Source organism: Mobula birostris, chromosome 8, assembly GCF_030028105.1.
Source record: "Mobula birostris isolate sMobBir1 chromosome 8, sMobBir1.hap1, whole genome shotgun sequence".
NCBI lineage: Eukaryota > Metazoa > Chordata > Chondrichthyes > Myliobatiformes > Myliobatidae > Mobula > Mobula birostris.
The window spans coordinates 16,698,289-16,717,450 of record NC_092377.1 but is presented as its reverse complement, the minus strand read 5'-3'; the positions used below and the strand labels follow the sequence as shown (position 1 = coordinate 16,717,450).

Below are 19,162 nucleotides of genomic sequence, written 5' to 3'. Positions count from 1 at the left end.
GTAAGTTATTCCCAAGACAGATGCTGATTTACCTGCTAATTGTTTCCAGCAATCTTTTTTTTCCACTATTAGGAATACATTTTCAGCTGAATCCTTGAGTCCAGCAGTAAGACTTTCCACTAAGTGCTCTGAAATGCTATCCTTCGCCCCAAAACCAGCCCTCCCCACTGTGATAGTGCACACTGTTGTCATCTATTTTCCATGCCTCTGTTCTCAGCCTCTCTCCTGTGAGCAAAACAATGATAGAGTTTTCTGGTACTTGCCTATCTCCCACCACTGAATTCAATGGATCACAGTTTGTCATTTCAGTTAGCTGCACCCAGATCCACCACAATTTCTCCTCCCTTCACCTTTCAGCATTTCTAAGAGATATTTCTCTTCATAACATCATAGCCTGCTCTTCTTTCACCATCAAGCAAACTCCACCAACCTTTTTAAATCTGGTGTTTAAATTCCGTAAGCAATTGTTTCTGTGATCTCAATCCGTGCAAATATAATAATCCATTAGAAAAAAACGTAGTACCAGAGGGCTAGCAGAAAGCTTCCCTAACACCTATATTTAAGAAGCTGGAAGGAAATGTTTAGGAATTATAGACATCAGCTTCACATTAGGGGTAGGACAAATAACAGAATCCTTTTTAAATGAGAAAATGATAAGTGTAATATTAAATAACCAGCATGAATCTCCAAAGAAAAAATCCTCCTTGACCAAGCTTATTGATTTACTTGTACAAAAAAAATAGAGAATAGAAAATAATAATTCAGTATCTGTAAGTCATCTAGTTCCCCCCCCCCCCCCCCAAGAAGGCCTTTGTGGAGGTACCTCCGAATAAACAAAGGTTCAAGAACATTTGGGGAACAGATAGAAAAATGAACTGCTGGCTAGGTTGAAGAAAGAGAGATGAACGATAGCTACATCCACAGCAGAAGGTGGGATACAGTGACATTTCACAAGGATCTGGTTGCTGATGCAATTTATAATCTATTTATACTCTCAAATCAAAACAATTTCTAGCTTTGGTGAGTAAGAAAGTGATGAGAAGAGTCAACAGTAGGGATAATTGCAAAAAAATTATTGCAGAATATTAATAAACATTTAGAACTGTTAAATAATTCACAAATTCAGTTTGATGTTAAATGCAAAGTAGTACATTTTGCTAGGAGGAACAGGAAGACCTCTACCATTATGAACCATGAGTCTCAGAAACAATTGATCGTGTGGATAGTCACAGGCTTTTCCCCAGGGCTGAAATGGCTAGCAAAAGAGGGCATAGTTTTAAGTTGCTTGGAAGTAAGTACAGAGGAGATGTCAGGGGTAAGTTTTTTTTAACGCAGAGAGTGGTGAGTGCATGGAATGGGCTGCCAGCGGCAGCAGTGGAAGTGGAAACGATAGGGTCTTTTAAGAGACTCCTGGATGGCTACATGGAGCTTAGAAAAATAGAAGGCTATTGGTAAAGCCTAGGTAGTTCTAAGGTAGGGACATGTTCGGCACAGCTTTGTGGGCCTAAAGGCCTGTATTGTACTGTACGTTTTCTATGTTTCTCTGTTTAAACTGATATCAGAATTTAAGTGTGTTAAATAATGCAAGTCCTTTTAAGACAAAAAGAAAGATTCGGCACTATTTTCATCACGAGAGCTATAGAAATGAATGGAGAACTAACCTTGGTTCAGAGTACACAATGCACTACAATGTACTACACACAGATCTTTTCACCATATTAAGAGAAGGTGTAGAGGTACTGAAAAACACTGCAGAAAAGATATACACAAATGACACAAGTAGTGTTTTGGTATATACAATGCCTATAAAAAGCATTCACCCTCCCCCTCCTCACCGAACTGAATCACAGTGGATTTAATTTGGCTTATTTTTGACACTGATCAACAGAAAAATACTTTTTTGTCGAAGTGAAAACAGATCTCGACAAAGTGAGCTAAATTAATGACAAATATAAAACACAATAATTGATTGCATAAGTATTCACCTCCTCCAAGTCAGTATTTAGTAGATTCATCTTTGGCAGTAATTATAGCCTTGAGTTTGTGTGGTAGGCCACTATCAGCTTTGCACATTTGGACACCACAATTTTTCCCTATTCTTCTGTACAAAACTGCTCAGGCTCTGTCAGATTGCATGGGAATCGTAAGTGAACAGCCCTTTACAAGTCCAGCCACAAATTTTCAATTGGATTGAGATTTGGAACCTGACTTGGCCACTCCAGGACAGTAACATTATTGTTTTGAAGCCATTCCTGTGTAGCTTTGGCTTTATAAGTTGGATCATTGTCATGCTGGAAATCAACTCTTCTCCCAAGACACAGTTCTCTTGCAGACTGCATCAGGTTTTCCTCCAAGATTTGACTGTATTTTGCTGTATTCATTTTACCCTCTACCTTCTCAAGCCTTCCAGGGCCTGCTGCAATGAAGCATCTCCACAGCATGATGTAATCACCCCGTTTCACAATAGGGATGGTGTGTTTTTGACGACATGCGGAGTCTGGCTTATGCAAAACATAGAATTCAGTCTAATGGCCAAAAGCTCAATTTTAGTTTCATCAGATCAGTGAACCTTCTTCCAACTGACATGCCTTCTTGTAAAATCTAGCTGAGATTTCAGGGTGAGTTTTTAGAAAAAAAAGTGTTTTTCTCTTTGCCACTCTCCTATAAAGCTGCAACTGGTGAAGCACTCAGGCAACAGTTGTTGTATGCGCAGTCTCTCCCATCTCAGCCCCTGAAGCTTGCAACTCCTCCAGAGTTATCATAGGTCTCTTGGTGACCTCCCTCACTGGTCCCTCTGTCACTCAGTTTTTGAGGACGGCCTGCTCTAGGCAGATTTACAGCTTGCAATATTCTTTCCATTGCTTGATAATTGACTTAACTGTACTCCTGGAAATTTTCCTGTATCCATTTCCTGACTTGTGCTTTTCAATAACCTTTTCGCGGAGTTGCTTGGAGTGTTCTTTTGTCTTCATGGTATAGTTTTTGCCAGGATACTGACTCACCAGCAGTAGGACCTTCCAGATACAGGTGTATTTTTACTACAATGAATTGAAACACCTTGACTGCATGCGGTGATCTCCATTTAACTAATTATGTGACTTTTAAAACAAACTGCCTGTAGCAGTGATGATTTGGTGTGTCATAATAAAAGTGGTGAATATTTATGCCATCAATTATTTTGTGCTTTATATTTGTAATTAATTTAGATTAATTTGTGAAGATCTGTATTCACTATGACATGGAAGAGTATTTTTCTGTTAATCAGTGTAAAAAAAAGTCAAGTTAAATCCACCAAGATTCAATGTCATAAAACAATAAAACATGAAAACTTCTAAAGGGGTGAATACTTTTTATAGACACTGTAAGCATCAAGGAAGGATCTATAAATTAGTTATTCTTTTCCTTAAGGCTGAAGATTGATCTAATTGAGATCTTTAAAATTATGCAGGGTTTTGACAGAGCGGATGCAGAGAATGCTTCCACTTGTGGGTAAGAGTATAAGCAGAGGCCATCAAGGTAAAATCCAGAGGGGAATTTTGAAGAAATTTCTTTATCTAAAGAGTGGCAAGAATGTAAAACTTGCTCCCAAAGGGAGTAATTAAAACAAACAGTATACACATGTATTTATGAAAAGGCTGGACAAGCATAAGAGAGAACAGAATAGAGGATTACACTGACAGACATAAATGAGAAAGAATGGACAGAAGCTCCAGGGAAATATTAGGCCAGCATGGAGTGGTTGGTCTGAATACACTGTTTCTGTACAATATATTCTAAGTATTATATAAATGATCGATCAGAGGAAGGAAAGACAGACGTGACAGTCTGTAGCCTAGTCATACTAGAAACTACTATAAAAATGCAAAATTCTTTGCTCTCATTTTGTCTGTATCATTTCATGCTTTGTCCATTCAATTTTCTATTTAAAATGCCTCTTAAATGTAAACTGCATCAAATCCCATAAGCTTTTCAGGTAGCAAATTTCTGATATCAACCACTATATTTAAAAAAGCTTCTCTCTCAGGTCCCCTTTGCAACTGTTATCTCACACCCTAAGCCTACAGTTTGTTCTCTTGTTTTTGATATTCCTGCCCTATCACCAGGCTCCTTTGCTCCAGAGAAAACAAACTTAATCTCTCCCTATAATCAAGGTCCTCCAAACTAAGCAATGAACCCAAGACAAAGTGCAGAGATTTATGGACACAGCACAGCACATCACAGAAACCAGCCTCCCCTTTATGGACAAAAGGTACTGGAAATCTTGAGCAATGTACATAAAATGCTGAAGGATTTATCTAAGTCAGGCAGCATCAATGGAGAGTAATAAACAGTTGATGTTTTGGGCTGGGACCTTTCATCAGGACTGCCTTTACATCTTCTCGCTGCCTCAGTAGAGCAACCAGCATAATTAAAGACTTCAGCCACTAAAGATATTCACTCTTCTCTCTCTCACTGGGCAAAACATACAAAAGCCTGAAAGCATGAACTACCAGATTTTAAAATGGCATCTATCACGCTGCTATCAGGTTCTTGAATAGACATCTTATACAATAAAATGAACTCCTGACCTCACAATCTATCACATTATGAACTTGCCTGTACTTCGCTTACTTGGTAGTTCTGACACTTTATTCTGTATTGGTACTATTTTACCTGTGTAATAATTTGATACGTATGAACAGTATGCAAAACAAGCTTTACACTGTATCTTGGTACATGTGACAATAATAAACCAATGCCAAAACAACCTCTGCACTCTCTCTGGCACAATCCATTCTTCAGGTATAGCCTAACCAACATTTTGGAATGTTGCAACATAACATTCCAAATTTTATATTCCATGCCTTAAACCATAAGACATAGGAAGTCATTTAGCCTATCAAAGTGCTTCTCCATTCAATCATGGCTTTCTTTACAAACCCCATTCTTCCTTCCATCTTCTCTTCATAACCCATGATTCCCTCAATAATCAAGACCCTATCAATCTCTGCCTTAAATAGACACTATGATTTGCCACAGTCAGTCATCTGTGGCAATAGATTCAATCAATTCACCATCCTTTGTCTGAAGAAATAAAGCCTCAACTTATTAAGGCCAACAGTATGTGCCTTCTTACCCATCAAATCTATAATGCTACTTTCAGAAAATTCTCAAATTGAACTCCAAGCTCACTAACATTCTTTAGGGCTCTATCATTTACTGCATATGTCCTGCCCATATTTAATCTCTCAAAATGCATCTCCTTGTTCTTCAGGATTAAATTCCTTCGGCCAAGGTTCCACCCAATTCTCCATCTGATCTACATCTGCTGCTACAACCTTCCATGAGATTTAGGGTAGCACAAATTTTCATATCATTAGAAAACTTAAATAAATATCCCTTCTACATTCACATCCAAGACAATAATTATTACAAACAACAAGTACTGTATTTTTAGACACAAACTCATATCAGTAAATTATCCTTTCTTACCAAGCCAGTTTTGAATCCAGTTGGTTAGCTCGCCTTGGATCCAATGGGTTCTGAACCAGCCTACCATATGGACCTGGTCAAATCCTTTGCTGATGTCCACACAAAGTCTATCACAATGCTTTCAACAATTTTACTTAACTTCTAAAAAAAAAGTCAAAGAAAATAACCCCTCCCCATAAAGCTATGCTGACAATTCCTGATCAGCCCATCCTTCCAAATGTTCATAAATTCTATCCTTCAGATTTTCTCCTATAATTTCCTTACCACTTATACAAAGCTCACTGGCCTGTACTTTACAGCTGTCCTTAATAATCAACATTAACTAGCCCCCTCCTCTTCTGGTAGCTCACCTGTGCCAGCAAAGATCCAAAAATCTCCATTCATTCCCCAGTTTCCCATAGCATACTGGATAAACTTAATTCAGCCCCTGAATCCATTCACCCTTGGACATTCCAAACTATTTAACACCACCCTCATAAGACCAACATTCTCCAGACATCAACATACACATCGCTAACCTCACTATGTTCCATCTCTTTCTCCTTATTGAATACAAATGAGTTGCACTCAGTAAAAACTTCACCCACATCGCTGGCTCCACGCATAGTTTACCCATTTTGTCCTGAAGGGAACCACTTTTTCTATGGATATACCCTCTTGGCCCCAGTATACTTAAAATATTTTGGGATTCGCCTTAATCTTACAATGTCAAGAAGATTTCAATGCCCCTTTTTGCCCTCCTAATTTATTTTCTAAATTACAGCCCATCTTCCTTCACAGATTCACTTGATTCCCATTGCCTACACCAGTCCTATGCTTCTGTTACTTCCCCTGATCCTTTATCTTTCCAACATTTCCTTTCTTTACCAGAACATGCTGGCTCTCAACTCTCACAGACTTGTTTGATGTTGTTTTCACCTCCAAGTGTCTGCTCCCAATTCACTGTTGCTAGGACCTCTCACACTATTGAAATTTGCTTTCCCTCAGTTTAAGACTTCTGAGGACCAGCCTCATCCTTCTCACATCTACCTTTAAAATTGTCAAATTGTGATCACTGTTCCCAAAGTGTATTTACAACAACAGTTCCTCTACCAGTCCAATTTCTTTTCCTGTGATAAGGTTGAGAATATTCCCATCTCTAATTGGACTATAACATATTGTCTCAAAGTAAATCTCTTAGGTGCACTTAAATTCTGCCCCATCTAAACCCCTTGCAATCCTAGTTAATACTGGGAAAGTTAAACTCCTTACTACCCTAACCCTATTATGCTTTGTGTCTGGCATGGTGGGGCTACTACACAGGACCGAAGGAAGTTGCAGAGGATTGTAAATTTAGTCAGCTCCATCTTAGGTACTAGCCTGCAAAGTACCCAGGACACCTTCAAAGAGCAGTGTCTCAGAACAGCAGCGTCCATTATTAATACCTCCAGCACCCAGGGCATGTCTTTTTCTCACTGTTATCATCAGGTAGGAGGTACAGAAACCTGAAGGCACACACTCAGCTATTCAAGAACAGACTCTTCCCCTCTGCCATCCGATTCCTAAATGGACATTGAACCCTTGAACACTACCTCACTTTTTATATATATTATTTCTGTTCTTTGCACAATTTTTAATCTATTCAATATATGTACACTGCAATTGATTTACTTATTCATTATTATTTTTTTCTTCTATATTATGTATTGCATTGAACTGCTGCTGCTAAGTTAACAAACTTCACGACACATGCCAGTGATAATAAACCTGATTCTGATACTGAAATATCTATTCCTCTAATTTGGCTAATTATTCGACGATTAGAATGCAATCCCATTGCTCTTTCCTTATCCCAAAGTTCAATCGTTGCACGATCTAATTCTGCTCCTTATTCTTATGGTTAAAGTCTCATTTAAATGCTGCTAGGATATACTAAGTACTGCCACGATATTTTCTCTAAGCACGAGTGAGAGCTCCCCACCACCTCACTTCTCTATTCTAGCTAACTGAAAGGCAAGTGTGGTTCCAGTTTTTCAAGACGGCAGGGAGTAAAAAACTTGGCAAATATTGAGCTGTGAACCTAGCATCAATACAAGGAAAAATGTAAGGAATAGGATAAATAATCACTTGAAAATGTAGAGACAAGTCAGTAATAGCCAGCATGACTTTGTCAAAGGCAGATTCCATCTGATGAATCTGACTGACTTTTTTTTTTGAAAAGATATAAAATGATTTATTGCTGAGAAGTGTAGTCTGTATGGTTACAAGGACTTCAGTAAGGTCTTACACAGGAGAATGGCCCAAAACATTAGGCCTGATTGGATACAGGGCGAGTAGTTATATCAGATCCAAAATTATTGTTGGGAGACAGAGGGCAATGATATAACGTTGTTTCTGTGATTGAAGGCCTGTGACTAGACGTGTTTCACAGGGACCAGTTCTAAGATCTTTGCGGTAAATGATTTGGATGTGGATGTTGGAAGCATGGTTAGAAAGTTTGCAGATGACATGGAGATTGGTGGAGTTGTTGACGGTACGAAGGATAGTCTTAGCCCACAGGGTAATATGGACAAATGAAACAAACAAGCTAATGACAGGTGGAGTTTAATCCAGATAAATGTGAAGTAAGGCATTTTGGGAGCACTTATAAGGCCAAGACATGTCTGGTAGGGTCCCAGGGAATACTAAGGAACGGAAGTTCTACCAAGCACATAAAACCAAGCTTCTATCCTTCTCGTATTGAATGATTTCCTAATACAAGATGGACTCTCAATTTACCTCGTTTTGACCTTACAACCTTATTGTCTACCTGCACTGCACTTTGTGTTCTCAAAAGCTCTATTCTGCACTCTTGGTTATTGTTTTATCTTGTACTGTCTCGATGCACTGTTGTCATGACAGTGATTCGTATGGATGGTACGCAAGACAGTCTACGTAACAATAATAAAACAATCTACAAATCTTCATTCGTCAAGACCACAATTGCAGTTCTGTGAACATCTCTGGTCATCACACTATAAAAATGTAACAGCACAGGAGAATGTGCAGATGAGATTTATCAGGTTGTTGCATTTCAGGTCTTTTCTCCCTACAGCAGAGGCTAAGATTGAACACGATTGATGTATATAAAATTATGAGGGATAACACATGGGGTTACCTGCACAAAACTTTTCCCCATAGGAAAGAAAAATAAAACAGGAGAACATTGATTTAGTGGGCATCTGAAGGGGACTGCTTTCTCAGTGTTGAGTAACTGAAATGCAAAGTCAGAAGAAGCGGTGGAAGCAGATTCACTGACAGCATTGAAGAAGGCTGTAGATAAGCATTAAGTTGCCAGACTTGCCCTTGCATCGACCACGCTCCTGTGATTGAAATCATATCATAATTCCTTATGCTGACCCATTTTCAGAGCTCATCCCACTTTTATTATTTTTATACATAAAGCTTGGATAAACCAGCTTTTCGATTGTACAGTTAGAAAAATGAGGTAAATTACATTTTTTGGTAGGTAAGAAACAGAACTAATTCCAAAGTATAACAAAATAAGAAATGTTCGACTACCACAAATAAATATTGCTTACAACATGGGAACTGAATAGATTTCAAACTATGACACAGAAAAGCAAAGTTCAACATCTGTAGTATATAATCATGCAGACAGTGCCCTATTTAAAATATAATATAGTGGATCCTACAATACTGGGAATTCCTGTGGCCACATGAGCCTGAAGCTGCACTTCTACACATAAACATTCACTGTGTTGAATTGATTTCGAACAATTTAAAAACTTAACAGACGTTCGTAACTCAATGATGTTCTTTATAACCATATTGATATCTTTATATCAAAATTAAAGTTTTACCAAATTGATTAGTACAAAGATAATTTTCTCTTTAATCTCAATGTTACTAATTAATCGATTTACTCCATTATAAACTGATACATGCTTAAATGAAAAAAAATTTCTTAGAAAAAATAGAAATGAAATAGTTAATGACATCAGAATAAATACAAAATACCAGATTGTTCACCACAGCTCTCTCTTCAAAAAAAAACTTACCTCACCACCATTCACATACTCCATGACAAAACATAAACGGTCTTTCGTTTGGAAAGAATACTTCAAAGACTGCAATAAAAATAACCATACATGTAGAGAGAACTTTGTGTATTACTTAACTTTTATTAATACAGCAGTGAGTTAGCCAGTATTTTACTGCTTTCACTTCTTATTAATAGTTTTAATAACAAATGGCTAAGTAAGCATCATTTCGAAGCAGTTCCAGTAATAGTATGAAACATTAAAGACACCAGGTGTTTTTAATCAACCAAAACATAGGAACAAGATTTATGGCACATTTTTATTAGACTAACTTTTATTTACTCCAGTGAGATTTCATTTGTACAGACTATCTAACTGCAGCCTTCTCTTACTAGACTTTTGCATTTCAAAATGTACAAATTTTCCAAAAAAATGTAAAATTATAATTTGGGGGTATTGGGTATTTGATCCTCCATAATATTGTGCGTGGGAATTTAAACTGGAGGTGGCAGTGTTTTTTTAAAATGAGGTTGAATTCTGAGCTCGACATCAACTCGACATGGATGGAGAGCACGCTCGGGAGAGGTCTGTCACTGGTTCAAACTCGGGAACTTCTGTTCTCGAGCCCGGCACTGATCTCACTGCACCACCAGTATTTAAGTATGAAAAATATACATCTTTAAAATCAGGAAACATAATGTGCACAGAGCTGAAGTGCCACTTTTGATGACAATTAATTCATGGTAACTGGGGTGTAATATGTACTAATAACATTACATTAAATTTGAACCTTTTATTTTCATGACCTTTTTGAAAGGAGTGAAATCTGATCCAGTCATAAATACAAATTAAGGCTTTATTTTACATTAATAAGCAAAACTAAGTGGCTCCAATGAATAATGCTGGAAAAATTTAAGTATATTTTATTTATGTCTTCATTGTAATCCTTTTTATTACATCTTCATTATGAATTACAATTGGCTGCTGGTACAAATAAGAGAACGTAGAATAGTGCAGCACAAGTTCAGGGCCTTCAGCCCACAATGCCTGTACTAAACATAATACCAAATTAAACAAATCCCGTACACACTATCTATATCCCTCCTTTCCCTCCCAGTTCATGTGCCCATCTAAATGTACAGCCTATAAAAAATATTCACCTCCTTTGGAAGTTTTCATGCTCTACTGTTTTACAACAATGAACCACCTTGGATTTAATTTGGCTTCTTTAAAAAATACTGATCAACAGAAAAAAAGACTCCTTCATGTCAAAGTGAAGACAGGTCTCCACAGTGATCAATATTAGTTACAAATAAAAAACACAAAATAATTGATTGCATAAGTATTCACACTCTTCAAGCAGTATTTAGTATATTTTTCTCCATTCTTCTTTACAAAACTGCTTAAGCTCTGTCAGATTGCACGGGGATTATGAGTGAACAGCCCTTTGCAAGTCCAGCCACAAATTCTCAACTGAATTGAGGTCTAAACTCTGACTTGGCCACTTTGTCTTTAAGCTATTCCTGTGCAGGTCTGGCTTTATGCATTGGGACATTGTCTTGCAGGAAAACAACTCTTCTCCCAAGATGCAGTTCTCTTGCAGACTACATTAGGTCTTCCTCCAGGATTTCCCTGTATTTTGCTGCATTCATGTGACCGTCTACCTTCATAAGCCCTCCAGGGCCTGCTGCAGTGAAGCACCCTCACTGCATGATGCAGTGAAGCATCCTCACAGCATGATGCAGCCACTATCATGCTTCACGGTAGGGGTGGTGTGCTTCTGATGATGTGCAGTGTTTAGCTTGCGGCATTTATTCTTGACCAAAAAGCTCTATTTTGATTTCATTGGACCATAGCACCTTCTTCCAACTGACTTCAGAGTCTAGCTGAGATTTCATGAGAGTGTTTTCGACAATAGCTTTCTCTTTGCCACTCTCCCATAAAGCTGTGACTGGTGAAACACTCAGGCATCAGTTGTCGTATGCACAGTTTCTCTCAGCTCAGCTACTGAATTTTGTAACTCCCCCAGAGTTGTCATAGGTCTCTCGGCGGCCTCCCTCATAATCCACTTTTTGCACAGTCACTCAGTTTTTGAGGATTGCCTGCTCTAGGCAGATTTATAGCTGTGCCATATTCTTTCCATTTCTTGATGAAAAACTTAACTGTACTCCAAGCAATAGTCAGTGACTTAGAAACTCTCTTGTATCGATCTGACTTGTGCTTTTCAATAACCTTTTCACAGAGTTGCTTGGAGTGTTGTTTTGTCTTCATGGTTTAGTTTTTGCCAGGATACTGACTCACCAGCAGTTGCACCTTCCAGATACAGGTGTATTTTCTCTACAATTAATCAAAGCACTCTGACTGCACAAGGTGATCTCCATTTAACTAATTATGTGACTTCTAAAACCAAATGGCTGCACCAGTTGAGGATTTGGTGTGTCATATTAAAGGGAGTGAATATGAATGCAAACAATAATTTTGTGTTTTATATTTGTAATTAATTTAGATCACTTTGTAGAGATTGATTTTCACTTTGATGCTGAAGAGTCTTTCTGTTGATCAGTGTAAAAAAAGCCAAATTAAATCCATTGAGATTCAATGTTGTAAAACAATAAAACATGAAAACTTCCAAGGGGGAGGGAGGGGTGAATACTTTTTATAGGCACTGTATCTGAAACACTGCTATCATATTGCTTCCACAATCTCCTAGGCGCACATGCCAAGCAATTAGCCTCACATTGTTCTTAAAAGTTTCTCCTCCTCACTTTGAACAACTGCTCTCTCGTATTTGAAATTCCACCCTGAGAAAATGGTGGTTGTCCGCCACGTCCAAGGATGACTGAAAACCTGTGCAGGAGAGTTTTTACAGTGGAAAAGCCATATCACAAGGGCAGTACAACTCTCTCGACCTCAGAATTCCAGGTCCAGTGGTACGAACATACATCACAAACTAGGGTTTTACACTGCTCCAACATGGCTTCCTGTCTTTCATTCTTAACATCCTTACTTACTGAGGGCAGGCATGACACATGCCACCTTTACCACACTATTCACTTGTGCTGTCACTGTGGATTTGTACCTCAAGATCCCACCGAATATCAAAGCATGTACCACTTACTGTATACTTTCCAGTTTGACCTCAGAAAGTGTAAGATCTCACAGTGGTCAGACTGAAGTCCATCTGCTATTTCACTGCTCATACTTCAAACTTGCCTATATCCTTAAGTATCCTTTTACACTTTCCTTACTATCCGCAGTACAGCCAATTTTTGTGACATCTGCAAACTTACTAATCAACTACCAACGATTTTGCTAAAAGCTTAAATATCACATGCAAGATGTTCCAGCACAGATCTCTGCAGGACACTCCCCCTCCACCCCTAGTCACAGACCTCTAATCAGAATAAGACTCCTTCAATAATGTCTTCAATGGCCAAACCAATTTTGAGTCCACTCTACTTAAGTCACCAAGGATTTCCCATGACTTAATCTTCTGGATGAGCCTACAAGAGGGACGTTATCAAATGCTTTATAGAAGTCCTGCTGAAAACATCTACAGCCCTACTCTCTTAAATCACCTTTATCAGCCTCTCAAGAATTTAAATCAAGTGTGCAAAACAGGATCTTCCCCACACCAAGCCAAGCTGACTATCCCTAATAATGCAATGCTTTATCAAATCTGTGTGGGTCCTATCCCCAAAAATGATCGCCAGTGATTTCCCTACTACTGATGCGAGGCTGACTGGCCTATAAATTATCTGACTATCCTTACTGCTTTCTTGAACAGGGGAACAACAACTGCTTGTTCTCCAGTCCTTTTGGACTTCACCTGTGCTTAAAGAGGACAGAAAGGTCTCCATAAGGCCTAGCATTCTCCCTCTAGCATCCCTCAATAACCAGGGGTAGATCCCATCAGGCTGTTGCAACTTCCATCTTATTATGTTCTTCAGGATATCCAACACCACTTCCTCAATAGCAACGTGCCCCAGGATATCAACATAGATTCCTGATCTCATTATCCTATAGATCTTTTCCTTGTTGCAAAGTACCCATTTCTTATCTCACCCACTTCTTCTAGCTCTGAGAATAAAAATTACCTTCTTTGTTCTTGACTGACTGGTTTTGCTTTTTCTCTGGATACCCTCTTGTTTTTAATGTATTAAATTCCATGGTCCTTGTTATCCCTCCTAATTCTAAGTTCTTAGCTGTTTTCTTTATATTCCTCAAGGACCCTACCTGAATTCAGATTGGTTGCAATGGCAACAAACTGATATAAATACTCAGATTAGCAGTTGCCATGAAGAAAGAAAAAGTAATATTTAATGTGAATGACATTTCATTTGGATGGATATATTATGAAAACTCATTGACCTAGAAATATTAATTGTGTTTCCAAAGGTGCTGCCTGACCTGCTATGAATTTCCAGAACTTTGTTTTTATTTCAGATTTCCAATCTGGATTTTTTTTTTTGCTCTTCTATGTTAAATAATTTCCTCATATTATATGCATGGTCATTCCCAAATACAGGATTGTTTCTGTAGGATCTGTTTCAATACTTTAATTCCATTACAGAATAACAATCACAAGCATTATATCAATCATTATTTATAGATCTGATTTGTACTGAAATTACATTTAAAAGAAAAACAGGACAAAAAATTGCATCTCACAATCATTGATGCCTGGACAGCAGAAAGACTGGTGTGGTCTTTAGTACTTACCGTTAAAAATGGATGCCTAGTATTTTTTAATACTCTGCTTTCTGTAAGGGTATGTGCCACTTCATCCTAATAAAGGGGAAAAACAACTTTTAAGTTTAATTTTGAAGAAATGAATAAACTTCAACATAATTATTTTCTATTGTTGTAGGTTTAACCTTGATAAAAAAAATGTCAGCCAAAAATACTGATGTTATAAGGCAGTCCTTATGTTTCTTGATTAGTAATTTTATTATAAAGAATTACTAAATTATGAAAACAAGACCGATTGATAGATCTATGGATATCATAAATAATTATTTAATAATAAGCATTCTACTTCAGAATCAAATTTTACTGAAATTCCCTATGATTGTGGTATTTCATATCTAGGCAACTAACCAAGGCCTCTGGATTACTAGCCCAGTAGTGTAACCATTTTGCTGCTCTAATGGAACATTAAAAGTCACGTAACAGAAAATATTGAAAAAGCTATCTTTAAGATATTTCTTAGAAAAGTATATTTAGTCTGGAGTGCTTCATTTCCACAAACATTAAATATCTGATTCAATATGAAAATCCTTTGCTTAAATACCTATATGAACAAGAATGCTAAACAGGCAACTTTTAGGATTCAAAATGGCAAAGAAATGATGGCCGAGTAAAACTATTACTGAACCCCGTATTTTGTTCATGGTAAATTACACTTGCTGTCAGATGTCTGAAACATCATAAATGGAAACTTTAACATTTGTTAAAGTTAACATTATGAAGAAACTTTATAACTTTTTTAAAGAATATACAGCTTAAAAAAATTAAGAACACTGAACTGTACAGCAACGGACAGACCACTTGGCCCACCTTGTTGTATCAATTTTGATACCAATTAAAATTAAACTTCCTCCTCTGGTGCATCATCTTCATATTCATATGTATATCTAAAAGCCTCTAACTCCACTAAACTGCCACGGGTAACCCATTGCAGGCCATTACCACTCATTTATAAAGATACTTGCCCCTCAAGTTCCCTTTAAACTTCCCCCTCCAACCTTAACAGTAAGTTCTTTGACATTTCTACCCTGGGTTTCTGACTCTCTACCCTATTTATGCCTCTCGTAATTTTTAAAACATCTATGATCGCTATCTGTCTCCAACGCTCCAGAGAAAACAAACCAAGTTTGTCCAACCTTTCCTTGTAGCTCCTACCCTCTAATCCAGGCAGCATCTGTTAAACCTCTTCTGTATCTTTTCCACAGTCTCTACTTGGAGATAGCACTTGAAGTACCCTACAGACTGCACTTGGAGTATTGTGTTCTGGTCATCCCGTTATAAAGTTTTAGATTACTGTAGCATGACTTCCTTATTCTAATATGCAACACCCCTACCAATAAAGGGACACATCACAGACACCTTCTTTACCACATACAACTGCATAGCCACTTGTAGTGAACTATGGACCTGCACCCTAAGTTCTTTCTGTACTTCAATGCTATAGAGGGGCCTTATTAAATTCTATCTGCCACATCACTGCAATTGATCTAGATCTCACTGTTGTGGTATCATCTACAAACTTTCTGATCACCCATCTATATTTTCATCCAAATCATTTATATACTGGTTATCACAAACAACAGAGGTCCCAGCACCAATACTTGCGGAATATAACCGGTCATTGCTTACCGCTAAAATAACAGCCTTCCACTTCTACTGCAGTTCTGGTACTACTCTTACTACTTGCAATTTATCCTGGATCCCATCCTTACTCTCATCAAGCATTGCAAAAAAAAAAAGCATTTCTAAGGCACAACCGCTTTGCATTATGACATCAAGCAACACACATAAAAGTTGCTGGTGAACGCAGCAGGCCAGGCAGCATCTCTAGGAAGAGGTGCAGTCGACGCTTCAGGCCGAGACCCTTTGTCAGGACTAACTGACGAAGGGTCTCGGCCTGAAACATCGACTGCACCTCTTCCTAGAGATGCTGCCTGGCCTGCTGCGTTCACCAGCAACTTTTATGTGTGTTGCTTGAATTTCCAGCATCTGCAGAATTCCTGTTGTTTGCATTATGACATGTTGACTGTCCAAAGCAGGCCATGTTTTTCCAAATGCAAGTCTTATCAAAGTATATAAAGTAAAATTATAGAACAGTATGAACACAAAATTGCCGAAAATCAGAAATACAAAAGCAAACTAATGTGGATTCTGAACATCTCCATTTAAAAAATACCAGCAATATTAAACAGGTAACGCAAAATCTGTGCAGAAGCATCAAAGAAATGTTTTAAGTTTGTTACAACTTATTAGAAGTTAGAGAAAAACTTTAAACAGGGTTTAACATGAGAGAAAGGTTCCGGGATGAGAAAAGAGAATGTTCAAAGACAAGGTCAAAGCAAATTTATTATCAAAGTACATACAATGCCTATAAAAAGTATTCATCCCTCTGAAGTTTTCATGTTTTATTATTTTACAACATTGAATCGTAGTGGATTTAATTTGGCTGTTTTTGACAGAGATCAACAGAAAAAGACTTGCGTCAAAGTGAAAACAGATCTCCACAGTGATCTAAATTAATGACAAATATAAAACACAAAATAATTGATTGCACAAATACTACCCCTTCAAGTTAGTACTTAGAAGATGCATCTTTGGCAGCCTTGAGTCAGTGTGGATAGGCCTCTATCATCTTTGCAAATCTGGACACTATAATTTTTCCCCATTTTTCTTTACAAAATTGCTCAAGCTCTGTCAGATTGCATGGGGACCATAAGTGAACCGCCCTTTTCAAGTCCAGCCACAAATTCTCAATTGGATTGTGGTCGGGCCTCTGACTTGGCCACTCCAGGACATTAATTTTGTTGTTTTTAAGCCATTCCTGTGTAGCTTTGGCTTTATGATTGGGTCATTGTCTTGCCGGAAGACAAATCTTCTCCTAAGTCACAGTTCTCTTGCAAATTGCATCAGGTTTTCCTCCAGGATTTTCCTGTATTTTGCTGCATTCATATTAGCTCCACCAGTGTTCCAAGGCCTACAGCACCAAAGCATCCTCACAGCATAATGCAGACACCACCACACTTCACGGTAGGGATGGTGTGTTTCTGATGATGTGTGGTGTTTGGCTTACACCAATTCACAGCATTTATTCTGATGTCCAAAACAGCTCAATTTTGGTTTCATCAGACCATTGAATCTTCTTCCAGCTGACTCAGTCTCCCACATCCCTTCTGACAAACTCTAGCTGAGATTTCATGTGAATGTTTTTCCACAGTGGCTTTCTCTTTCCCACTGTCCCATAAAGCTCCGACTGGTGAAGCACTGGGCAACAGTTGTCGTATGCACAGTCTCTCACATCTTAACCAGTGAAGGTTGCAACTTCTCCAGAGTTGTCATAGGTCTCTTGGTGGCCTCCCACACTAGTTCCTTTCTTGCACGGTCACTCCTTTCCTGAGGACGGCCTGTTCTAGACAACTTTACAGCTGTGCCATACTCTTTCCATTTCTTGATGATTGACTTAACTGCAATCCAAGGGATATTCAGTAGCTTGAAAATATTCTTATATCCATCTCCTGACTTGTGCTTTTCAATAACCTTTTCGCAGAGTTGCTTGCTATGTTCCTCTAAGCTGTGCGAGTGTGCGTGTGCACACACATTTTTCAACCAGCACACAAAAGAAATTAATGTGTGCACAAAAGATTAGTTACCTAAAATAATGTAGTAATTAATAATTATACTTATTGAAAATAATCTTTTAGTTAAATGTTTCTGTTAACGAGTTAGTCAGTTTTCAAATATCACAATGCACGTCACTAATTTACGTCACCTCACCTTTCCTGTTCCAGTTTGTACAGCTGCATCACGGTGACAGCCATCTTTGGCGGACAGTGTTCATATCGTAAAGTTTACAAAGATCTATTTCAAATTCTGTAGATAGCTTACTAAGCTTTTTATTGAAAAAGATCGGTCAATTGACCCTGTGACTAAATACTGTCACAAGAAATTGATAAACATCACATACAAAGTAGCTTTACAGGTTTTAAGTGATGTCTTTGATAAACTGGCTGCACTGTGCAAAATTCTGCAAAACAGTGACCTGACACCGATTGATTCACTTCGTTTTGCGCGAGGCAAAATTAACAAGATAAGAAAGCAGTATCTGGGAGACAATGTTGAGGAGTGACAAAGTTAAAGTTTTGCTAAGCCAGCAACGTGAAGAAAAATTCACAGTAGATACAAGTTCACTGTTGACTTTTATAAATAGTGTTTATGTTCACTTAGAAAAAAGGTTTCCTTAAAATGAGGTACAAGAATGGTCAGCTTTTGATTTCTCCACAATTGCAGATTGTGACTTCACATTTGGCGATGAACAAGTTAATGCCTTATGTCTAAAATATCATGATTTTCTAGCTGAAAATACTGTAATAGTTATACAGTTTAATGATTTCAAATTTTCCGTGCAAGAAAAAATTAAATCCAAACTGATTTCAAACTTTGCTCAAATGGTGGCATTTGTACTTCAAAATGAACAGTTCTGCGATCTTGTATAGTTGATGGACATTGGGGGAACCTTTCTTGTGTCTAGTGCGGACTGTGAGCGAGGTTTTAGCCTAATGAATCAACTCAAAAACAAGGTGAGAAACAGTTTAGGTCAGGGTTCCCCAATTAGTTTTCTACAAGGGCCAAATTATGTCAAGCATGCCAAGCCAAGGGTCAAAACGTCCAGGGTTTTTTTTCCATTGCGCCAGTAAGTTGTTTTATGGGCAGATGTTGCTGTTGCTGCTATTACCATTAGTAGTAGTAGTAGTGGTAGTAGTAGTAGTAGTAGTAATAATTTAGGCCTGGGATTCTCAAAGCCTTTGTTCTGGGTCACAGAAGAAAAAAAAATGCACTAAAATAAGTCCAAAACCAATCATTTAATTATGACTCTAGCTATCACAACTGTCAGCTGTCACATTGAGAACTCATCTGGGACTTTA

At 37.9% G+C, this 19,162-nt stretch overlaps 1 protein-coding gene across 4 annotated transcripts in view; it reads right to left on the bottom strand.

Annotated features, from left to right (window-relative positions):
- The window catches only part of akt3a (v-akt murine thymoma viral oncogene homolog 3a), a 484,690-nt gene that overhangs the window by 75,321 nt on the left and 390,207 nt on the right, over nucleotides 1-19,162 (bottom strand). For all 4 annotated transcript variants that reach the window (XM_072264837.1, XM_072264839.1, XM_072264838.1 and 1 more), the window contains 2 exons: nucleotides 14,217-14,282; nucleotides 9,513-9,581 (listed from right to left, as the gene is read on the bottom strand). In XM_072264837.1, coding sequence (XP_072120938.1) covers nucleotides 9,513-9,581; nucleotides 14,217-14,282 — 135 coding nt within the window. The remainder of the gene's footprint in view (nucleotides 1-9,512; nucleotides 9,582-14,216; nucleotides 14,283-19,162) is intronic.